This window comes from Artemia franciscana, chromosome 14, assembly GCF_032884065.1.
Source record: "Artemia franciscana chromosome 14, ASM3288406v1, whole genome shotgun sequence".
Taxonomy (NCBI): domain Eukaryota; kingdom Metazoa; phylum Arthropoda; class Branchiopoda; order Anostraca; family Artemiidae; genus Artemia; species Artemia franciscana.
In genome coordinates this window covers 2,827,915-2,853,840 of record NC_088876.1, presented here as the reverse complement: position 1 = coordinate 2,853,840, position 25,926 = coordinate 2,827,915, and the positions used below count along the sequence as shown (strand labels likewise).

The window sequence follows — 25,926 nt, the reverse complement described above, 5'->3', positions numbered from 1 at the left end:
AAAAGCAATACGAAACCAGAAGAATGGAACAACAAGAACGGTACAAGAAGAGATAAGAAAACTAGAAACAATATTTTTTTCAAAGAAAACCGAAAATAAGTGACCCCTCTCCCCCTCCCGTACAAAAAAGCAAACCAAATTTACTAAAGCTACTCCAGCCCAGGTTAGATTTTAATTACTTTTAGTTTTATTGACAAGCAATTCTGATTTTCCGCTTCTCTTCTTCACCTGATTAGTTGGAATTCCTTTTTTCTTATTGTTAGACGTTTCTGTTCTTTTCTCGTTTTATCAGCATTGAGCATGCCTTGTTTGACACATAAAGATATTAGCGGTCTTTTTTCTATCTTTCCTTATCATTTTTGGTGGCCGGCGTTTACCCCACCCCTTGGAAAATATACCCTGCTGAAAATACCCTTCCCCAGAAAAAATCCGGAAAATACCCTTCCCCAGAAAAAATCCGGAAAATGCCCACCCCCAGGAAAATATCGCCTAATGCAGCTGGTTGGTCTCCAATCCCTTGGAGTTGAAAAAAAAGGACTAGAAATTTCAACCTATCTAATGAGCTCACTCCGAAGTTTCTTTGATGATGCGGTGGAGGTGTGGATAAGGAAGGGGCAATCCCCTTCCTGTACGGAATAAATTCTGATCATTTTTAGGTCTAATGTTATTCTTTACTTTCATAATAACAGCACAGACCAGAAATATACCCAGAAATTATAAGGGAATAGATATCGATTTTACATTTTTGATGTGTTTTTAAAAGTTTATTTTGCCCCCCCCCAAAAAAAAGAACTTTGCTGGAAAATACTCTTTTGCTGGCTTTTTATTGGGAAAATTTTTACGGAGGGGATTACCAGCATGATTTTAAAAACAATCAGAAATTAGCCTTTTTCAAATGAAAATACGCAAGAAACGTTTTTCACCTGACATCGTCCGCAAGAAAGCTTCTGGGTGGAATTTTCAGCTAAAATGGAATTGCCTTGGGGGAATTCCCTGGAGTTTTTTTTTTACATGAAAAGAGTTTTCCACGGTGGAATTTTTCTGTGGGGGATGTCATTTTTCATGGAGGAGTCAGATTTCCCGATATTATTTGAGAACGATTAGAAATTAAATTTAAAAAAAAAGTGTTTTAACTAAAAGTAAGGAACAACATCAAAACTTAAAATGGACAGAAATTATTACGTATGCTTTAGTATAGTTTAGTATATAGCTTTAGTATAGTTTAGTATATTAGTATAAATAGAATGTAACTGTCTTGGGAGAATTTCCCTGAAAACAACAAAGAGAGGTAAAATCAATGAAAAGGTATGCAAGGGCGTATCCAGGATTTTGGTTGGAGTTTTTTCTCCGGGGGGGGGTTACAAAAACTTAGAAAAGCATTATAAATTCGATATCATGCATTTTTGTTACGTTTTTACGAGTATGACAAATTGTTTTGAGGGGGGGCAGGGGGCCCAATCTGATACCCCCCTGGGTACGGCCTTAAGACTACAGAATTTTTTTCTGGAAAATTACTTAAACTTTTGGGACGCCAGAGTATTTTTTCTTTATTTCTCTACTTAGCTTTTTGACTAGGCACTATTATTTTGGCTTTTATTTACGCTTGTGAAATCCCTTTGACAATCGTCTTATCTAACGGAATTTTGTTAAAAAAAAAAAAAAAAAAAACTTAGAGATTTCGATGTCATCTTGCCATACGTGCATTTTTTTCAAGGATCTGATTGATAAAAAACCTGAAAAATACTGATATTTTAGAATACTCATATGAGCGTGACGCCTTCACTTTGTGTCTACCATGTCTACACATCTTGATTGTCGAACAAACATGATCGTAATCTGAGGTGGGGTCTGATGCAAAAGATAAACTAGTCTAAGCAAGCACCCTAACGTTAAAAGTAGTTGAACGGCTGAGTCGAAAACAAAGTGAACTCGCATGTTATGCAGAATAAAACGATAAACATAGACGGTAATCGTCGCCGAACGAGGAGTCGCCCAACTTTAAAAATTACTTGCAACAGGTTATAACCCTAATTTGATTCAAATCTCTTCTATTTTTCATGCTGAGTCTTGCCAAAAATTATATCATACTTTGTAGGGCAGAGAACTACCCTATAACCCAGTTCTCTGAATATCGATCATGAAGCTTAGGCCGGGGGTCAGTAATGTGACTCGGTAAGCTGTGCCAGAGTTGACCCTGCTTTGATTGAGTATCTTCAGAAATCGGAGGGAAAAGTATGGAAAGTGTTGGATGATTTGGTATCAATCACGCATAAATCGAGGGTATCAACCAACTCCAACCCGAGGGAAGACACCGGTTCCTGTGTTACGCCAAATATTGTTTTGCACGAGAGAGAAAAAAAAACAGATCAAGGTCCTATACTACTACTACTACTTATTTATTAGTATAATATTACCTAAGTCTATGGTGCCCCAGTTGCACTAAAGTTACTTCAAAGGTCCTAGCCAGAACCTTTACTCTGGAGGGGGTATTTCTTTACGAAATGGAACCATAAGTTGTTGAAATGGGTTTTGTTGCTCTTTTACTAACCGGAAAATATTACGGGGGGAGGGTTGTAACCCAGTAGCCCCCCCTAGGTACAACTTTGGTCATATCTCTCAATTATGAGACTTAAGATACATTAATGATCTGTGCTCTACGTTAATTGAACGTAACCCTTATGATTAGCATTAACATTAGTCATTTTTGCGACAAAATTCCTGGCTGGTAAAAACTTGAGATGTGATATTCGACTAGTAAAAGTGTTTACGCAGTTTTTCTCTCTAGATTTGTTTTGTTGAATTTCCTTTTAAAGGAATCACCAGGTGAGTTTTCAGGAATATTGTAGAGATTATTCCAAATGACGGGCAAGCGTCTTATAAAGCTGTTACATAAACAATGTTGGCAGTATTATTAACAATATTGAAAGTAAAAGTTAACTTAACTTTCCTTTTTTTGTGACAAATTCATGCAACCAGGTAACCAAAACTTAAGACCTGATATGCGACTAATTTACATTTACATAGATTTTCTCCTTAGAGCTGCACCCTAGGCTGTATCCAGGGGGAGGGGGTAGAGGGTTTGAATCCCCCTCAAAATGTTTGTCTGACTCGTAAAAACGTAAAAAATGAACATTAAGAAATTTTTGCTTTTTTTTGGGTTCTTGGTACTCCTCCCCCTGAAAATACCTTCTTTAACCCCCCTCCAGATAAAAAATCCTTGATACAATCCTTGCTTTACTTGTTTAATTTCCTTTTAAAGAAGTCAACCAACAGATTTTACGAAGGTAACATCCCTCTGGGGATTACTGCGTGTCTAGAGAGCTTGCGATTAAACAAATTCCCATGAAACACCTAAATTTCCGATGTCAAGGGAGGCGAAACATACCTTGTCCTGTTGCAAGTAAGATACCTCCGCGAGGGCATTCCAATTGGAGGTGAGGTACAGCTTTTAAAGCTGTTCTGCATGTTTTCAGTAAGGAGGGCCTCCTCTTGCAGGCAATCTGACTGTACCGATCAACGATGAATCCATGAATGTAATCAAATTAGATGAAACCTGAAATCCCTAAATTGATTCCCCCACCCTAAAAAAAAGAAAAGAAAAAATGTTTGTTCGACTCGTAAAAACCTAACAAAAACGAATATAAACACATTTTTGATACGTTTTTAAAGTTTTAACCCACGAAAAAAATCCTTTTGTACCCCCCCTCCCCGAAAAAAATCCTTTTGTAGCCTTCCGGAAAAAATCCTGGACACGACCCTGTCTAGGGGATGCCATTTCAAACGGAGGGCCAGCGTCTTACAGAGCTGATCTACATGTGCTCAGTGCAGAATATCTCCTTCTGTTTGTAATTCGATCGTACCTTTTCCTGACTTGTTTCTGATAATGCTTAGCTCTAGTGGCGTAATTTGCTATGCGACAGGGGGCAACCCTTCCCAGACACAAGTTTTTCCCCCACCCCAAGCTCAAATTTGGTGTCTTCAAAAATCTTGCAAAACTAAGACAGGCCCGCATAATTCAAGCTTCACAGAAATAAATCAGTTTTCATTATTGTATCTTCGTCTTTATGGTACTGTTTGGCTCATTTTTCTCTGCCATTTTTTCTTGACTTGGATAAACCGGCTCCAACTCCCCTCCCTTTGGATGATGAAATTACGCAAATGCTTAGCTTCCTGTTTGCTGTCAGATTCAGTATACAGATAGAAAACTACTATTGCAGTGTTCTATCTCCTCTAGTTTCAGAAGAATCCTGCTCAACCCTCCACTCTGATTGGCTAGGGGTAAAAACTGCGCATGAAAAATATTTTGTAAAGTTCAGCTAGGAAATACTTAGAAATTTGTAACTTCTATTGGATTTAGTTATGTTACTAGAAGAATTTTAGTTTTTTGTTTGAAGTAAAAAACTGCAAGAGGATAAAGAGCCTATGGGGGAATAGTGTAATGTATTATTGTATGGGTATTAAATCATGAATAAATCTTACATTGTATAGCAAACTTTAAGGAGTTGGCGCGATGGATATGGAATCCTCTGTCCGAAGAGCATGGGCTCGATTCCTGGTGTGGCCGGTTATTTGGTTTGGAACGGAGGTTAGTGGCGTGAATCTGTCAGCCCAGCCAGATTCGGCACAGCTATAAATGACAACCTGGAGAACGTAAGCAGGAGAGTGTGCGAAAGCACTGGATGGCCGGTCCCCAGCCCTCCATTGCTCTTCCTGAGTGAAGGGCCTTGAAACTGAAATTAGCACCAACGGTTTGGACTTTCAGAGTCTAGTGCAGCATCCTTTATCTTTTTCCACAAAATTTATGCGAACGTCCCTGCAGCCTTCGATTCAGGTTTAGCTCTATTGGCTCTGTTTAGCCCCCCCGCGAAAAAATCCTAGATACGATCCTGCCTAAGGATACCATTTCAAACGGAGGTCTTGCGTCTTACAGAACTGTTCTACATATGCTCAGAGCAGAATATCTCCCTTTGTTTGTAATTCTACCGTAATGTTCCTGACTTGTTTCTGATAATACTTGGCTTCAGTGGCGTAATATGCTATGGGACAGGGTGCGTCCCCTTCCAGACACATGTTTGCCCCCCTCCCTAAGCTTAAATTTAGCATCTTCAAAAATCTAAAATTTATCCTTCGATTCAGGTTTAGCTCTATTGGCTCTGTTTAAATGTTTCCATCCATTTATTTTGCACGTGTTAAATAATATTTTAGAATATTCTTTACTACGCCACGAGGTTTGAATTTGGGAGATCCTCCTTTAGTTTAGCCATAGTTATTGAATTACAATGCATCCTGGTAACCTAATGTTTATTTTAAAATTTTACAGCATAGCGAATTGTGATTCTTCTTAAAGTTTTAGCGTAAATTTTTAAGGCATTTGAGAATTGTGTTGTGAAGCTTCAGTCTGATTGGCTAACGATGAAAATTGCGTTTGAAAATATGCCTTTTCCCAAATTCTCAGTTTAACGGACGTTTTCAATAAGAACCATAAACTGTTGTGAAACTGAGCTACAAAGAGTTATTTTATTCGCTAGTTTAGAGCTCATTAAATTATGATTCTTCTTAACGACAATTTAAATTTAAAGTATTCGATAATTTGTCAAAAATTTAATCCGCATAAAGTTTCGATCACTTAATTTAAAATCAACACATTCTTCCCTTATATAATACCTCGGAAATATCTTCTCTCTTAATCCATTTAATTCCTTACAAAAAAAAAACAAAACAAAAAACAAACTACTAAAAACTGAAATAATGTATTTTCCGGTCCTGACCCTAAAAATACTCTGGGGAATTTTTAGGCAAATGGGGAAGGGGGAAGATGTAAAATCTATTATAGTTTTATCGTGGCAGTGATGTAAATTTAATTGTGGAGATAAGACTTTTTCCGATTGGTTTCTTTGTCTGTATCTATAATAATACTATGTTAATTTCTTTTAAGGGATTCAGAAAAATTGCAGTGTACCATTCTGCTCACCGGCTTGCAATCTGTTGACTTTTTTCCCGCAACCAACTAATGTAATGTCTGTTTAAGGGAACGGGGAAATTGCAATGAACTGTATTACGGTCTTTTAACCTTCCTACAATAGTAGAGTAAAACTGAGACGCAGACCAGAAAACTATTTCTTGACGCGGAAAACAAGTCTTCAGTTGAATACTTTCAATTGTTAAATGGGTTAGACCGGGGAGAGGGGGACGAGGAGACTCATCATAGACATGAAATAGTCGTTTTTGTTCCAATTTTATGGAAGGGCCTAGTTTTGAAGGACCAAGTACCCTCCAAATTCTCATGCTTAGATAGTTTGATGCATAGCGAGTTTATCAAACAGTTTGTTAACGAGTTGTAAGTAAGGAGCGATACGGCTCAATAGTAACCGGCTCAGAATATATGAAACAGAGTTTTGATAAAAGTAGATACATAAAAAGAATCGAATTTTGATGCTTATTCGGCATGTGTAAAATTCATCAAATTTAATGTTACCCATCAAAAGTTACGAGCCTGAGAAAATTTGCCCAATATTGAAAATGAGGAAAACGCCCCCCAAAACATCAAGTGATCTTAATAAAAATGACCATCAAATTCAGCAAGCCAGAAAACCCTACTGTAGAGGTTTCAAGCTCCTGTGTATAAAAATGTGCAATTTTGCATTTTTTGCTGGAAGTAAAAATCACAGATGCGTGTTTTTTTTCAGGGGTAATCTTACCGAACAAGTGATCGTAGAAGATCGGAATAGGGTTCTTTTGATTGGAAATCGAAAGTTCTAGTGCTCTTTTTAAGTGACCAAAACTTTCGGAGGGTAGCTAGCCCCCCTCCAACGATCATTTTCCCCCAAAGTCGCCTGATCAAAATTTCGAGATATCATTTTTTATGGCACTTATGGTTAATTCGGAAAAATAGAAAAATAGAAGTATTTTTAACTTCGAACTGTTGATCAGATCTTAATGAAATTTGATGTTTGGAAGGATATCGTGTCTCAGAGCTGTTATTTTAAATCCCGATCGGATCTGGTGATATTGGGGGAGAGTTGGGAGGGGGAAACCTAAAATCTTGGAAACAATTAGAGTGGAGGGATCGGGATGAAACTTGGTGGGAAAAATAAGTACAAGTCCTAGATACATGATTGACATAACCGGAACGGATCCACTCTCTTTGGGGTAGTTGGGGGGGGGGGTTAATTCTGAAAAATTGAAAAAATGAGGTATTTTTAACTTACGAATGGGTGATCGGATCTCAATGAAATTTAATATTTAGAAGGATATCCTGTCTCAGAGCTCTTATTTTAAATCCCGACTAGATCTGGTGACATTGGGGGGATTTGGGAGGGGGAAACCTAAAACTTGGAAAACACTTAGAGTGGAGGGATCGGGATGAAACTTGGTGGGAAAAATAAGCAGGAGTCTTAGATACGTGATGTACATACTTGGAACGGATCCGCTCTATTGGGAGGGGGGGGGTTAACTCTGAAAAATTAGAAAAAATGACGTATTTTTAACTTACGAAGAAGTGATCGGATCTTCATGAAACTTCACATTTGGAAGGACCTCGTAACTCAGATCTCTAATTTTAGACCTCAACCGGATCCAGCGTAATTGGGGGGGGGCAGTTGGGGGAGGGGGACCGGAAATCTTAGAAAATACTTAAAGCGGTGAGATCAGGATGAAACTGGATGGGAAGAATAAAAACCTGTCTAAGATACGTGACTGACATAACCGGACCGGATCTGCTCTCTTTTGGGTAGTTGGGGGGGGGGGTTAATTCTGAAAAACTAAAAAAATGAGGTATTTTTAACTTACGAACGGGACATCGGATCTCAATGAAATTTGATATTTAGAAGGATATCGTGTCTCAGAGCTCTTATTTTAAATCCCGACCGGATCTGGTGACATTGTTGGGGGAGCTGGGAGGTGGAAACCTAAAACTTGGAAAACACTTAGAGTGGAGGGATCGGGATGAAACTTGGTGGGAAAAATAAACACATAAACAAGTCCTAGATACATGATTGACATAACCGGAACGGATCCGCTCTCTTTGGGGTAGTTGGGGGGGGGGTTCATTCTGAAAAATTAGAAAAAATCAGGTATTTTTAACTTTCGAATGGGTGATCGGATCTCAATGAAATTTGATATTTAGAAGGATATCCTGTCTCAGAGCCCTCATTTTAAATCCCGACCGGATCTGGTGACATTGGGGGGAGTTGGGAGGGGGAATCCTAAAAATTGGAAAACACTTAAGAGTGGAGGGATCGGGATGAAACCTGGTTGGAAAAATAAGCACAAGTCCTAGATACATGGTTGACATAACCGGAACGGATCCGCTCTCTTTGGGGTAGACGCTTAGATTGGAGGGATCGGGATGAAACTTGGTGGGAAAAATAAGCATAAGTCTTATATACGTTATTTACATAATTGGAACGGATCCGCTCTTTTTTTTTTTGGGGGGGGGGGGGTTAATTCTGAAAAATTAGAAAAAAATGACGTATTTTTAACTTACCAAGGAGTGATCGGATCTTCATGAAACTTCATATTTAGAAGGATCTCGTAACTCAGATCTCTTATTTTAAATCTCAACCGGATCCAGCGTAATTGGGGGGGGGGGGGGTGAGGTGGGGGGAACCGGAAATCTTAGAAAATACTTAAAGCGGTGAGATCAGGATGAAACTGGATGGGAAGAATAAAAACCTGTCTAAGATACGTGACTGACATAACCTGACTGGATCTGCTCTCTTTTGGGTAGTTGGGGGGGGGGGGTTAATTCTGAAAAAAAAAAAAAATGAGGTATTTTTAACTTACGAACGGGTGATCGGATCTCAATGAAATTTGATATTTAGAAGGATATCGTGTCTCAGAGCTCTTATTTTAAATCCCGACCGGATCTGGTGACATTGGGGGGGGGAGTTGGGAGGGGGAAACCTAAAACTTGAAAAACACTTAGAGTGGAGGGATCGGGGTGAAACTTGGTGGGAAAAATAAGCACAAGTCCTAGATACATGATTGACATAACCGGAACGGATCCGCTCTCTGTGGGGTAGTTGGGGGGGGGGGGGGTAATTCTGAAAAATTAGAAAAAATGAGGTATTTTTAACTTACGAATGGGTGATTGGATCTCAATGAAATTTGATATTTAGAAGTATATCCTGTCTCAGAGCCCTTATTTTAAATCCCGACCGGATCTGGTGACATTGGGGGGAGTTGGGAGGGGGAATCCTAAAACTTGGAAAACACTTAGAGTGGAGGGATCGGGATGAAACTTGGTGGGAAAAATAAGCTAAAGTCCTAGATACATGATTGACATAACCGGAACGGATCCGCTCTCTTTGGGGTAGTTGGGGGGGGGGTTAATTCTGAAAAATTTGAAAAAATGAGGTATTTTTAACTTACGAATGGGTGATCGGATCTCATTGAAATTTGATATTTAGAAGGATATCCTGTCTCAGAGCCCTTATTTTAAATCCCGACCGGATCTGGTGACATTGGGGGGGGGGGGGGGGGGTTGGGAGGGGGAAACCTAAAACTTGGAAAACACTTAGAGTGGAGGGATCAGGGTGAAACTTGTTTGGAAAAATGAGCACAAGTCTTAGATACATGATTGACATAACCGGAACGGATCCGCTCTCTTTGAGGTAGTTGGGGAGGGGGGTTAATTCTGAAAAATTAGAAAAAATGAGATATTTTTAACTTACGAACGGGTGATCGGATCTCAATGAAATTTGATATTTAGAAGGATATCGTTTCTCAAAGCTCTTATTTTAAGTCCCGTCCGGATCTGGTGACATTGGGGGGAGTTTGAGGTGGGCGAACCTAAAATGATGGAAAACGCTTAGATTGGAGGGATCGGGATGAAATTTGGTGGGGAAAATAAGCAGAAGTCTTAGATACGTGATTTACATAATTGGAACGGATCCACTCTATTGGGGGGGGGGATTGATTCTGAAAATTAGAAAAAATGACGTATTTTTAACTTACGAAGGAGTGATCGGATCTTCATGAAACTTCATATTTAGTAGGACCTCGTAACTCAGATCTCTTATTTTAAATCTCAGCCGGATCCAGCGTAATTTGGGGGGGGGGGGGCAGTTGGGGGGAACCGGAAATCTTAGAAAATACTTAAAGCGGTGAGATCAGGATGAAACTGGATGGGAAGAATAAGACCTGTCTAAGATACGTGACTGACATAACCGGACCGGATCTGCTCTCTTTTGGGTAGTTGGGGGAGGGGTTAATTCTAAAAAACTAAAAAAATGAGGTATTTTTAACTTACGAAGGGGTGATCGAATCTCAATGAAATTTGACATTAAGAAGGATATCGTGTCTCAAAGCTCTCATTTTAAATCCCGACCGGATCTGTTGACATTGCGGGGGGGGGGAGTTGGGAGGGGGAAACCTAAAACTTGGAAAACACTTAGAGTGGAGGGATCGGGATGAAACTTGGTGGGAAAAATAAGCACGAGTCCTAGATACATGATTGACATAAACGGGACGGATCCGCTCTCTTTGGGGTGGGGGGGGGGGTTGTAATTCTGAAAAATTAGAAAAAATGAGGTATTTTTAACTTACGAAGGGGTGATCGGATCTCAATGAAATTTGATATTTAGAAGGATATCGTGTCTCAAAGCTCTTATTTTAAGTTGCGACCGGATCTGGTAACATTGGGGGGAATTTGGGGTGGGGGAACCTAAAATGATGGAAAACGCTTAGATTGGAGGGGTCGGGATGAAACTTGGTGGGAAAATAAGCAAAAGCCTTAGATACGTGACTTACATAATTGGAACGGATCCGCTCTATTGGGGAGGGGGGTTAATTCTGAAAAATTTGAAAAAATGACGTATTTTCAACTTACGAAGGAGTGATCGGATCTTAATGAAATTTCATATTTAGAAGGACCTCGTAACTCAGATCTCTTATTTTAAATCTCAACCGGAACCAGCGTAATTGGGGGGGCAATTGGGGGTACTGGAAATCTTTGAAAATACTTAAAGCGGTGAGATCAGGATGAAACTGGATGGGAAGAATAAAAACCTGTCTAAGATACATGACTGACATAACCGGACCGGATCTGCTCTCTTTGGTGGAGTTGGGGGGGGGGGGTAATTTTGAAAATTGAGGTATTTGTAACTTACGAAAGGGTAACCAGATCTTAATGAAATTTAATATTTAGAAGGATCTTGTGCTTTAAAGCTCTAAGTTTAAATTCCGACCAGATCCTGTGACATTGGGGGGACTGGAGGGGAAAACCGGAATTCTTGGAAAACGTGAAAATCGGGGTATTTTTATCTTACGAATAGATGATCGGATCTTAATGAAATTTGATATTTAGAAGGAATTCATGTCTCAGAGCTCTCATTTCAAATCCCTACCAGATCTTTTGACATTGGGGGGAGCTGGAGGGGGAATTCTTGGAAAACACTTTGAGTGGAGGAATTGGGATGAAGCTTGGTGGATAGAATATGCAAATGTCCTTGATACGTCATTGACGGAACCGTACTGGATTTGCTCTCTTTGGGGGAGTTGGGGGTAGGGGTTCAGTGACTTGGCGAGTCAGGTGCTTCTGGATGTGCTAGGACGATGAAAATCGGTAGGCGTGTCAGGGAGCTGCACAAATTGACTTGATAAAGTCGTTTTCCCAGATTTGACCATCTGGGGGGCTAAAGGGAGAGGAAAAATTAGAAAAAATTAGGTATTTATAACATACGAGTGGGTGATCGGATCTTAATGAATTTTGATATTTAGAATGACATTGTGACTCAGAGCTCTTATTTTAAATCCTGACCGGCATTAAGCCTCTAATTTTCCTTTTAAATCAATCTATTGATTCATAGAATTTTGTTAGAGCTCATACCATATGAGCTCTTGGCTCTTAGCTCTTCATGCCTCGTCACAAGTGCCATATGAGCTCTTAGCTCTTGTTTTCATTAGGCTACAGTCAAAATATCTAACAACCATGTTTTAAAAAATTAGCGTAAGCAGCAAGGTATTAGGGGAGGCCTCATATTTGTAATAATTTCTGTCCATTTTCAGTTTTAATGTTACTCCTTGCTATTCTCCTTGCTGTTTTGCTCCTTGCTTTCAGTTGCTATTTCTTTATTTAATTCTTAGTTAAAACAGGGTATTGTTTCACTCTGCCAAATTCAATTAATCCAATGATTTCCAGGCTTAAGTATTTTTCTAATTTTCAAGCTTCGAGGCTTTGCTATAAGCATATTCAGCTTTTAAATTCATCCAGCTTTTATCCTCACTCTCAAAGCCACATGGTCACTGCTGTGGATTTTTTTTTGTTAATTGCAATGATTATTTATTAACAAGATTATTATTCATTCATTTACAAGATTGTATGGTAGCTATGGCACGTATTCGGGATACTTTCGCGAAGTTTTATGGTAGTCGGCGTTATTGTCTACTACTGTTAAGCCCCCTGGGCAAACACAGCCCAAAGTCATGCCAGTTTATTGGTTATATTTAACTCCAGGTTGGTCGGTCCTCGAGAAAAACAGCTTTTTACACGCAAACTTGAAACCAAGAGTTTCTAGGTCCCAAAGCTTTCAAAAAGGTTTATGTGCCCTTTTATCCACTGGGCTGTCACAACGTTCCAGAAAGTTTCAGATCTATGCCGGGTTGTATCCAGAATTTTTATTTGGGGGTAGGGGGTACTGAAAAATTCTTTTTTTGGGGGGAGGATCAGGAGTTGTTTTTTCTGGGGGGGGGGGTCATCAATTAAGTTTTTTTTATTTTTTATTTGCTACCTATATTTTACGACCAGATTAAGAATTGGGGTAATATTCCAGGGGGCAAATCTACTTAACTGCCCCCTGGTCCTAGATCTATCCCTCTTGTGTGTGCCCACATGTTTACTGCTAAATTTGATTCAACTCAAATTTGCAGGTCATGCGTTGCATTCCATGGAAAGAGTCGGCTTATGGGAACTGGTGCCAAGAGCCAGATGATTACCAACTTGAGGAACACCTTTTACAGTTTTAAACGGCTCCTTGGACGACCCTTCGAAGATCCTGTTGTGCAGGAAGAACTGAAGTTTATTACTTATAATGTTCAGAGATCACAAACTGGCGGAGTTGCCATATCTGTATGTATTTCTGTATTTAATTTCTTTCACTATATATTTTAAGAAGTCTTTCTTGCGTTAATAATAAGATCAGTAACTTTTTTTTGGATTATTGAGGAGTATTTATATTAAGTAACATATTAAGTATAATAAGGAATGTTGTATGTAAGTATAATAATGTAATATAATAATCTATAATAATGTAATATTGTATTAATGTAATAATGTATAATAATGTAATGTAATATAATAATGTAATATATAATATAATAAGGAATGTAAGTATAATGATGTACCTCTCATTCCAGGCAATCTAATGGTCCTATGTCAATTTTAAACTCTTGGTTGACCTGCCTGAGACTCTAGGCTGGTGTGACTTTCTAAAAGATAACAAACAAATATTGGTCCAATAAGAGAGGCTCACTTACTCCCGCCGTTTACCCGTGTCAAACTAAACAAATAGTTGGAAAACTATAGGTTTTATCACTATCTTAGCTCTATGACTGTATACCTTGGTTCTACTGCCCTAGGAATGACGCATGGACGGTTAATAGATAGACATATCTATTAAACAATCCCAATAAGGGGGGGGGGAGGATTAATGCCAGATTTGCTTCTCACTCAATTGGACTATCTGTCTTGGCCTTTTCTACAACTAGCCATGACTTGATGCCCACAACTATTCTGTTTTAATTCAAAATTAGTTAATTCGAATTATTGAAATTAATTCAATCAATTCATAAATTTATTTCTAAATGTCATTTAATTCATTTGTTATTATTTCATTTGTATATATTTATTAAACTATAAGTTATTAAACTATCTTATCAAACGAACAGTAATTGTATACCTCTAATTTCTTTCTCTAAAACGTAATTGTATACCTATAAATTTTTTTCTCTAAAACGACCCAATTTTTAGAACTTTTTTCTAAAAATTGGCATACTTCCATTTTCTAATGCGAAAAGATGGTATCCCTGAATCGGCTGCTGACTGAAATTAAAGACCCTTGAAGGGCAAACGCCCTGGAAAGCTTCAAAACACAATTTGTTTGTTGACGAATCAGTTGGTTCTTAGCTTTTAGAGAATTTTAAATGCTATGAATTGCGGCAGAAAAATTAAAATAATAATATGCACGGCATGGTACTTAGCTTCGCTCTGTTTTTCAGTGTGAAAAAACGATCTAGATAAGTCAACTGGGAAAATTTATTTAGGGCCTTAATTAATTTTGAAAAAAAAAAAATTTTATATGAATGACATCACAAATAACCGAGCACCCAATGCTGTGATGGTTTTACTTTTTTCATCGAATAAAATGAAACTAAAGTTGTTTTGCGAAAGCCAGAATTATTTTTTTGTCGCCAGCGAAGCTTTGTCTCCTGGTACTATTATATAAGATACAATATTTATCAACCAATCAATCAGTTTATTTATAACCCATCTACAAAAAAGAGGGCGGAACGCCCTTAAGATGGAGTAATAAGAGAAAAATAAAATAAAAAAAAAGCTACAAACAAATACAAATCAGCATAAACAAACAATTAAATAAGTAATGCTGACCATGGGTGAGACACTATCGACATAGAAAAACGAAAATCATGAAGCCTTTTATCAATAATAGATGTAGGAGAAACTAGGCGGAATTTATTCATTAAGTAACTATTTCTAGTCCAAGGAGGGTAACTGAGAAGGAATTTAGCATAACGAAAATATACTCTACGAACAGATAGTTTCTGAGGTTCACTAAAAACTGCCAAACCGGACAAAGAGAAAGGAGATGAGGTACAACGAGGCTATTATAAATTTTCGCAAGATTTAATTTATCAATGTGTTTAATATTAGATACAATTGAAGCATAAGCAATTCTCAGTTTTTTCTTCAAATTTTCAAGGGATAATTTCACAGTTTCTTTCATATTTTTTCCAATAGGCATTCCAAGGTAAACTAATTTTTGAGAAAGGGAAATTTTAAGAAAATATATTTATATTTAGATAATTCATGTCTAAATAAGGAAATGTGTTTTGCACCATTGCTCAGTTTTTGTGTTGCGAGAGCAACACTTTGGTTTTGTCCCGGTTTTTTTTTTTTTTTTTTTTTTTCCTATGCCGCTGATCTCAGCTTATTCTTGGAAACTGGTAAGGGTCTAACCTGTGCGGTTTTTACGGAAAGTGTGGACCTCAGGCCGGATTGATGAATATGACATTACATTTTGGAAAGCTCCGTAGAACTCTTGCCTGGGGCCAAAAAGGATGGTTTTTGCTTGTCCTCGAGCCAGAGCCTATGGTGTGCGAAGTGAAGTGGAGTTATATAGCCTATGTCAGAGAGGAGTATCTGAAGTTGTGCAGCCAAGCTTTCGTTTCATCAAACCATGTTTCTGCTTTCGAGTGGAAAGCTCCGTTCTAGCAGGCAAGCAGGCAGGCACCAGTTTCAAATTCAAGATGGACTAAAATCTATAAGTGTTAAATATATGCGGTAGTTCCCCGGCCCCACAGCCAATATATCTTCTTTGAGTGATAAATAGAAAAATTTACAGAAACAAAAAAGTGCGATTTTCCCACGGGTCCGAAAGTGCTGCCATCTATTGTTTCTAGCCATTTCTGTTCGTGATTTCAGCTGACTTTACCATTCTTTTTTTTCTACTTGGGATTGCAATAGAGAAATGGTATCAGATATACCTCTTAAACTTTAAAAGTTCTCTCATTGCTAAAGAAATTAGTGCTTATCCTTTGCTCCTTTCTAAGTGGTGGTGTTAGAAAGTTGGCCTCCGGCAAAAAAGTCAACTTTTGAACTAAGACAGATAGAATTTTTTTTTCAATGACAATCGATAGACCTTGATGAGCTGATCAAAGTATATGTCATCCATTTTTTGTTATAAAAATTCCTTCATGACATACACCAGTTTGAAAGTTTCAAGGGGTTGACAACTTCAGTGGTAAGGTACACACTTGAACCAAAAATAGGCCGATACCAATTGTGAGATATGTAGGGGACTTCCAAGCAACAGTCGATTATTAGCTTATAATCATCTTTGGCAATGAGGGGTTTGCAACTTTTGCTGATTGGTGTACCTATTATCTGTTTCTGGTGTAATTGATGGTAAGAACAACTTGGTTCCCGATTGTAAGACATGTAGGGGAGTTGTAAGTAATAATCGGCTGTTAGGCTACAATGACTTCAGCGACAAGGGGTTTGGAACTTTTGCTAGTTGGTGTACCCATTATTTGTTTCCGGTGAACTTGGATGTATATCCCGGGAGAGGGACTTGTAAGTAAGAATCGGTTGCTAGAGGAGGCTCACGAGGGGCTACAAATTTGTGCAAATTGGTACACATCTATGGAATCAGGGACCCATAAATTTCCTGTAATGACTCGCCATCCAATAATAAACGATCCTGGATGGCGAGTCATTACAGGAAATTTATGGGTCCCTGATGGTATTTTGATCCTGAAAAGTTACAGATAGCTATATAATACCAACTAGATTACATAAGATAATGTCCCAAGTTTCCATCCGTCACGATGTCTACGATTGAAAAGGATAAAGTTCAACCGGCTGCAAAGTGACATTTAGGGGCCTGGTAAGTAATAATCGGCTGTTAGTGTGGACCTCGGGCCGGATTGATGAATATGACATTATATTTTGGAAAGCTCCGTACGACTCTTGCCTGGGGCCAAAAAGGATGGTTTTTGCTTATCCTCGAGCCAGAGCCTATGGTGTGCAAAGGATAAAGTTCAACTGGCTGCAAAGTCAATTTAGTCCCTTATACCAATATATTTTTTTTTTTTCAACCCTGAGGAATAGCCTTTGATCATCTGATTACTGATTGTGTTATTCTTTGTCTCTCACGGAAGAGGGACTTGTAAGCAAGAATGGGTTGCTAGAGGAGGTTCATGAGGGGCTACAAATTTGTGCAAATTGGTGCACATCTATGGTATTTGATCCTGAAAAGTTACGGATAGCTTTATAATACCAACTAGATTATATAAGATAATGTTCCAAGTTTCCATCCGTCACGATGTCTACGATTGAAAAGGATAAAGTTCAACTGGCTGCAAACTCAATTTAGTCCCTTTTTCCGATATTCTTTTGCTGTTGTTTTTTCAACGCTGAAGAATTTGATCATGTGATTACTGATTGTGTTCTTCTTTGAATATGCCGTTTTGAAAGCTTTGATAGTTTTGACAACTTCAGCATTTAACCGATAGCGAAGAAACAAAACCAAAGTGTTGCTCTCGCAACACTTTAATCGGCAAAGCCGAACAAAGGTTGCCGCAACACTTCACGTTGCCCAGGCAACGTAGGTCTAGTTCTTTTTGTTTGAGGAAATCTATTCAACCTATTCAACCCCTAATCTATTCAACCCGTAAATCTATTCAACCCCTTAAAATAAAACAACCATCTTTTAAGAGTTAGATGCATTCGAGGAAACTCACAAACAGACTACGACTTTCTTTAATTCTATCTTCGCTGCTCTTTCAACAATGAGGATATGTTGCTGTTCCTCGTAATTTACTATTTTATTGTTAGCTTTGATCTATTTTGAAAATTTGGTAGTTAACAGCTGATTGGGTAGTTTGCTCAAACAGAGTACAGAGGACTTCAAAGACTACCTCATTCGTGGGATGGCGAACGGAGCTAAAGCACCTTATACCCATCCTCAGCGTTGGAGGTGCTGCTGCAGCTCGGCATAGGTTTGACCTATGCCGAGTTTGGAGAGGGTGGAAGTGTGCTTTGCAGCATTGGTCAAGCCCAAATTTTTTCCTCTTTCCTTGAGGCTTGCGTAATTATCCCCCCCCTTTACTCCACGAAAAATACTCTGATTTTTTTTTTCTTTTAAAGTTGTTAATTCAAAATATAGGTCGACGTCCCTCTTTACAAATTCTGTAAGAGTGCCAAGAAAAAGATGATAAGCGAAAAAACAACAACAAACAAACGTGGACCCATGCGGGGGAAAAATGTTTTGGATGAAGAATTCATTTTTTTACGAAAAGTGCGGTTCAATCCCGCTTTCTAGGCCTGTGATTAGGCCTATGATAAGAGAAAGATTGGGATGACTTCATCTAAGGCCAACCCATTCTCCGAATGGGTTGGGAACAGATCGCAGGAAAGGGTTTATAGGACTTCTGGAGAGAATGTAAAGACGTTTGGATCGGCTGGGATAAAGGAGGATCGTGCGCAGTTGTGTTGGTCTCAGGTTGCTTTGTGCTACAGTGAGTTGTTAGTAGTAATAGCAGTTAGAATTATTAAATTCATTGATTTGAAATTTTGTTTCATAACTTGTCTAATTTATTTTAATATAAATTTGATAATATTTTTTTGTTATTCTACGGTTTTAGGGTAGTTATAATTTTTAAATTCATTAATTTGAAATTTTTTATATAACTTGTCTAATTTGTTTTAATATCAGTTTGATAATATTTTTTTTTTGTTATTCTGGGGTTTTAGAGTAGTTAGAATTTTTAAATTCATTGATTTGAAATTTTGTTTCATAACTTGTCTAATTTATTTTAATATAAGTTTGATAATATTTTTTTTTGTTATTCAAGGGTTTTAGGGTAGTTATAATTTTTTAAATTCATAGATTTGAAATTTTTTTTATAACTTGTCTAATTTGTTTAAATATCAGTTTGATAATATTTTTTGTTATTCTGGGGTTTTAGGGTAGTTAGAATTTTTAAATTAATTGATTTGAAATTTTGTTTCATAATTGGTTTCAATGTAAGTTTAAAAATACTTTTTTTTTGTTATTCTAGGGTGATTTGGCTGGTGAGCAGGAAATATTTACCATTGAACAGGTTGCAGCCATGTTGTTTACCAAATTGAAGGAAATTGCCTGTTCTGCTCTGGCCACAAAAATTGCCGACTGTGTTATTACTGTAAGTTGTTTTAGGCTAAGGAAATTGAAATACTCCTTGAAAAAATTGCCACAATAAATTATTAATAACTGATAAAACGGTAAAATACGTGATAAAAGAAAGATTCAGTTCTGCTGTGAAAAAGTCGGCGGTTTCTACAGCAATCTTTTTTTAAGTAACTTTTTTAAGAAAGTTTTGTTGAAACGTTTGGTATAAATTTTACCTTAATTTTTTTTTTACCATTTTACTTTAAACTATTGACACAAAAATATGAATAAATATCACATATCGGTATGCATAAGGCTGATAAGTCTAAAATACGTAAAATGAAGTTATAATGTTATATTGTTTCTGCTCTACATTTGTTTAATGGTTAATTATGTTTCATATGACTAATGAAATTAGTCAAATTTCATGACTATATTATATATAATTAGTATGACTAATGAAATAGCAAATTGGTATGCATAGGACTGATTATACTATAAAATACGAGAAAAAAATGTGTCCTTCGATTGTAACAGAAGTTACTGACTATTACAATTTTTTTGAGGCTCATTACTAATTTTGCTTAGTAATTCATTAATAATTTTGAATCTTCATTACCATAAATGAAGCCCATAAGCCATTAAAATCTTAAGCCCATATTTGCTGTGAGTTTCTTTTCTTTTGTATATTTTGTACAACTGAAACGAAAGTATACTAATAGCGGGTTAGTCTTTTATGACAGCGAAAAATAAAATCAAAATTGCGGCACAGCCGAAAAAAAAATATATATAACAACTGCCCATGTTCCACCTAGTTTAATTGCATAGAAGGCTGAGAGCCAGCTGGGTCAGTTTACTTTTGGAGAACGCGTAATTATGCCCTCCTACTACGTGTAATTATGCCCTCCTCCTACGCGTAATTATGCCCTCCTGTTGTTTCGCCGAATTTAATTGCAGAGAAGACTGAGAGCCAGCTATGTAAGTTTACCTTTGGAGAACGCGTAGTTATGCCCTCCTAGAAATTATGCCCTCCTACTCCGCGTAATTATGCCCTCCTGTTGTTCCACCGAATTTAATTGCAGAGAAGGCTGAGAGCCAGCTGGGTCAGTTTACTTTTGGAAAACGGGTAATTATGCCCTCCTCCTCCGCGTAATCATGTCCTCCTGTTGTTCCACCGAGTTTAATTGCAGAGAAGGCTGAGAGCTAGCTGGGTCAGTTTACTTTTGGAGAACATGTAATTATTTGTCATTACACTAATTTTTTAGGCTTTTTTCATACGTAACTTCGAATCATTCATTGTCATAAATGAAGCCAATAAGACAGTAGAATCTGAAACCCACAGCAACTATTTTTTAATCTGATTCTTTTTTTGTATACATATTTTTTACAGTTGAAAGAAAGGTCTATTAATCTGCTCTTAACTCGCTAACAATGCCCTCTCCGTGAGCGCAGATGACAAATTATCCTCAAGTTGGGACATTCACTATTTGCGTGTCAGAAGCTGTTCGTTGCTGTTATCTTCTTGCACGAAGCGTCTGCCTACCCAATGCAGACGCTGGGTAGGCAGACAAGCAGACAGGCAACCGTTGGGATGACGTACCAATTGTTTTACGAATTCTTTTGTTCCTTTTTTTGTCAGTGCATTTAATCTTTCATAATTCGTTCACCTTGTAATTTATTGATGTTGTGGAAAATAGCATAATTTCGTTGTAGCCTTAGCCAAAATTAGGAAAGTTGTTTTTATTTAATGAATCTTGAATATTTTTGATAACGGGTAAGATTTTTTGAGACAGTGAAAAATAAAAAGAACTCTATTTAATGCAAAATTAATAACAAAAGTCTGATATTTTGGACTTACTTTCAAATAAAAGTGGAATGAATTTCCATTGTCTTTTTTTTACATAGAGATGGTGTGCTTTCTTTGTTTTTTTTTTTATTTTGTTGTTAAGCAAGTTTTTTTTTTTACGTTTATAAAGGCTTCCGGATGTGAAGCTGAAATACTCAGACTTTTATTATTAATTATGTATTAAAGATTTTTTTCTTCATTTTAAACTGTCTTAACGATGCTGACCGCTATTAATAGATATCAGTTTCACTTGTAAATTCAATGGCAGTGTGATTTAAGAAATTTTAAAAGACCTTTTTTTGCTTTTTTTTATTTGTTTTAAATGTTCATATTTTTTCATCTTCTCATTTAGTTGGCAATTGTTTGACTGCTCAATAGACATAATAAGAGGTCAAAATCAAGTCTTTGAATAATGTATACCGCACTATACGTTAACAGAACCTGTGCATACACGTACGTGCTCTGCATATACGCAGGTGTAACGTACGTACACGGAGCTCTACAATATCGTTCTCTGCACGTAATGGTACTATATCTTGTTGTTGATACTGTACTGTGCAATAATTTACTGTGCTGTACGATACTGATCCTGGATCTGTACATAATAATTATATAAATAATAACGTAATAATTATAAATAAATAAACGTAATAATTATAACATAAAATATAACATAAAAAACAACATAACTAACATAAATATAACATAAAATAACATACAAATAACATATAATAAAATAACATAAATATAACATAAAAAAATGACATAAAACGTAATAATTATAAACATAAATATACGTATATATGTTATTTCGTAAATATACTTAGCTGTATGTATACTTATGCATTTGGATGGGTATGCAACAATGACGTAGCAGGATATGTCTGAAATATCAAAAATGAATTTTAGGCTTAATCATTTCATGTTTTTCAAGGGGTTCTATAGACAAGTCTTGTTTTTGAGAACTATCAGTATGAGTTTAGCATATAGGAAAGAATGTGATCAAAATTGGTATGTCCAAATTTAATTGAAAAAAAGAAGGAATTTACTTCGTTTGCTATATTGTGAAAATTAGGGTAGAATCATTAGGCAATAAAATTAATTATGCCAATCAAAATTAGAGTATCGTTGCCTATCCCTCCGCAGGCTCTGCTCTTGGGGTTTATCTAGCACGTCATGGGGAGTGTTGGCAAACAGGGTATGCTAATAGTCTCTTTTAGCTACGTAAGATAAATAATATAAATATGAGTAAATGTCTGAGATAAAAATAATGTATAGGTTTTTAAACAGCGTTTGGTGATTTGAGAACCCGCGGTTTAAAGATTCTCGCTAAATAATTTTAAATTCACAAATATTAAGAAAGATTAACCAACAAGGTACATTATTGGTCAATGTTAATCATTTCAGAAAAAAAACTTATTTTATGCCTTTGACTGAAGCCTTGACTTATTCTGGGAAATAGGATTCTAGGATCCTCCATAGCACAATTCAGCCTTGTATCCACCTTTGTAGGCTCATCTTATAAACTAGCCATGACCGATGGACAGATGCTAGAGAAAAGTCAATGCACATTTAGGTAACTGGGGTAGTTCAAAACCTTGAGAAAATTTGCTAGACATTTTCCATAAGAACTTTCTAAGACCAGGTTTTGATAACCTGTTGACTGACTGTATGTTTAATCCCATGTCCTAAGGATATAATAAAAAGTAGATTAAAGTAAATAAACCACGTTTTGAGAATAAAAGGTTAATAGTTTGCCAAAAAACGGGCTTTTAGGCCATCCACCAGGAAACAAAAAGCAGGTTGTCTCCGAATGGGGTTGAAATTAGCTGTAAAAAGGACCTGAAGGAAATTGAAACTTCATTGAAGGGTGTAAATAGTGAAGCTTGAACAATTAGCTCATTCACTAATTTCTTTTAATTTCAGGTCCCGACATCAGCTCCGTCTATTAGAAAACAAGAAAACTTTGCCGAAATTTCAGGTGCTTTCTAATATCCCAGAACTATATTAGCATATTTTTAATTTTTTGTTCGGATCACAAATTGTCTGATTAAAATTTACTTTACTTTCTGTAAAACTAAAGCAGTCACTATGAAGTTCTGAAATATCCTTAATATTAAGCCAGGATCTGTAGTAACTAGCTTTTCAATTAAAGAAAAATATGAGGACTGCATTTTTGGTCTCTATCTTCAAACGAAAAGGTATTGTAGTTTAATAAAATTACATGTGTTTAAATTAGACCCTATTATTCTTTGTCAAACCGACGTGCCAAAGAAAAAATATTTAGGGATGGAATGATGCAGGAAATAACATATTCAGGTGGTACTTGAGAAAATGAAATGCCATTTTGTCAAATGTCGAAGTTTGACAATAAAATGTTACAATTACTATGAAATGAAAGAGTAATCACTTTTGGGCTCGGAATAACTTAAACACTTTTTTTATCCCTTTGATTGAAGCTGGGGATGTTCATTCACTAATTTCTTTTAATTTCAGGTCCCGACATTCGCCACAGACGCTGAGCGCCGTGCGCTATTGAGCGCTGCAAAAATAGCTGGACTGAACGTCCTGAGGCTTTTGAATGAATCAGCAGCCGTTGCTCTCTGTTATGGACTTTATAAGCAGGAGCTACCAGCTCCTGAGCAGCCTCCAAGGCGGGTTGTTTTCGTTGATTTTGGACAATCGGCTTTACAAGCGTCCCTTTGTCATTTTAACAAGGGGTCCCTTAAAGTAAGTGTATTTTCATCGATGTATTTTATAAATGTAGCAATATTCACTTCTCTGAAGGATAAAGACCGCGCAGTTTAGCTCCTGGACCGTATCAGACCATTAATCTTTTTAATCTTGGCCCATGGAAGTCTTTGAGACCTTTATTGTGACGTTTTAAAATTTATTGGTAACTAATAATTTCTGATAATACTGATGAAGCCGATTTGATTTTGACCTTGCAGGGCAGTAAAGGTTTTCAGACTCATTTACCTCCCGCTTCTAAATTATCCAGATTTGCTTGAAATTTGACTTAGGTATAATAAGCGATAATAAGTGAAGATGAAAAGGTGACGTTGGGTAACGAAAAGATTGATCAGGCGGACAGCTTCACTTGCCTTGGTAAGACGGTGGGAACAGTGAAGATGTTAATAGTAGAATAGCTAAGGCTCAGGGTGATTTTTCACAATTAAACAAAGTTTCAAAGAATACGAAGGTAAGTCTGCAAACAAATATTAGAATATTGGAAGCTACAGTGATGATAGTGGTCAAATATGGCTCTGAAGCATGGGCAATTCGAAAAGCAAATGAAAATTTGCTAGATGTTTTCCAGAGAAATTGTCTACGGATTGTTCTGGGAATCCGGCTGACTGACTGTATTTCAAACAGTAGGTTGTACGAAAAGTGTGGTTCAATCCCGCTTTCTGAGGCTATAATGAAAGGAAGGTTGAGATGGCTAGGCCACGTTCTGCGGATGAAGGATGACAGATTGCCGAAAATTGTCCTTTTTGGCCAACCGTCTGGGGCTACACGGAAAGTAGGTCTTCCTCGTCTAGGGTGGAAGGATGTCATAAGTAAAGATTCAAAGGAAATGGGAACTTCCTGGGAGGGTGTAAAGAGGGAGGCTTTGAATAGATTAGGTTGGTGGAGTGTGCGTAGCTGTGTTGGCCTTAGCTGGCTTGGTGCTTCAAGGAGCTATTAGTGATGATAGTGGTCAAATATAGTTCTGAAACAAGGGCGCTCCGAAAAGCGGGTGAAGATTTGCTAGATGTTTCCCAGAGAAAGTGCCTACGGATTGTTCTGAATACCCAGCAGACTGGCCACATTTCTAACAATAGGCTGTACGAAAAATGGGGTTCACTCTGCTATCTAGGGCTATAATAAGAGAAAAATTGAAATGGCTTGGGCCGTTCTGCGGATGAATGATGACAGATTGCAAAAGACTGTCCTTTCCGGCCAACTGTCATGGGCTAAACGGAAAGCAGGTCGTTCGTGGTTGGGGTGGGAGGGTGTCATAAAGGAGATTTAAGGGTAATGGGAACTTCCCCGGAGGGTGAAGCAGTCGTTTAGATGTTGCTATTTGGATAATCTCATAAATTTTAAGCCTATGAGCATGGAAGTGGGTTGTTTGTCGCCCCTGAATCAGCTATAGGAGCCTATTCGCCCCTAAAAAAGTAAGATAATTGATGCTCCACTAAGCCTTCAGAAAGTATCCTTTATCTTTTGTTTGTCTTTACGTGACAGGTAAGTTAGAAGTGCTCCGCTTTTGCTCCAGGATATGCATTAAGAAGTATGGATGTTTATGGGCTAGATAACCATTAATGGATCGTGTTAAACTTGGCAATTAAATGTCAGTTAACCTTGACATCTACATCGTCCTTGTTTCTAAGATTACTTTAGCTTTGACGTTTTAGTATCATTATAGTGGTTGGGCATTCCGGAAGATAATATGCAAATAAAATAAAATAGTACCATTAGATTCCTTATCGAATGGCTAAGTTACTTACAACTGATTAATCTTAATGAAAATTAAGAATCTGATGTAGTTGAGCCTATAAACTAGCCATGTGTTCTTAGCTTGTGTACAATCAAGCCAGACCTGTTTTTATTGTTGTTGGAAACGTATTCTTTATGTCGAGAATATATTTCTTTTGAGTAAAAGTTGGACTTGTGGAGTAAAAAATCTATGGATATAATAATTGATTAAGAGGAGAGAGGGGATTTGTCTCACTGAAGGGGGATTGACTTGAAAGTTTTAGGAACAATTTTTGTGTTTCAGCAAAACATTTTCTCCTATCGTCACATAAAGAGTTTCTGTTGCAATCTTTCGGCTCTAGTAATCGTTTTGATGTTCTGCGACGTATAACGTTTAATACATTCTGCTTTATAGATTTTTTTTTATATTATTCATGAGTAGAATTATGTGTATTCATGAATAATATAGTCTGATTGTACAACTATATAATCTTGCTTTCAGTGGCTGTTCTGGTCTCTCTTGCATCCCTCCCCCCGTCTCCCACCAAATTTTCAGGCCAAATTTTAACAGAATTTTTATTTATTAACAAAATTACTTTCAGTTAATTAATTACTCAATAATTTCTTATTTCTTATTATAACTGTTGTTAGCCCCATCTCTTTTCTTTTTCAGATACATGATCTGTTTTCGTTTCTGTAATTACAATTGCTTTGGTTCCCCCATAGTAT

At 37.1% G+C, this 25,926-nt stretch overlaps 1 protein-coding gene across 1 annotated transcript in view; it reads left to right on the top strand.

Annotated features, from left to right (window-relative positions):
• Positions 1–25,926, top strand: part of LOC136035182 (heat shock 70 kDa protein 4-like) — a 102,999-nt gene that overhangs the window by 16,916 nt on the left and 60,157 nt on the right. Inside the window, exons 2-4 of the mRNA XM_065716753.1 lie at positions 12,871–13,069; positions 18,802–18,924; positions 23,233–23,466. Coding sequence (XP_065572825.1) covers positions 12,871–13,069; positions 18,802–18,924; positions 23,233–23,466 — 556 coding nt within the window. The remainder of the gene's footprint in view (positions 1–12,870; positions 13,070–18,801; positions 18,925–23,232; positions 23,467–25,926) is intronic.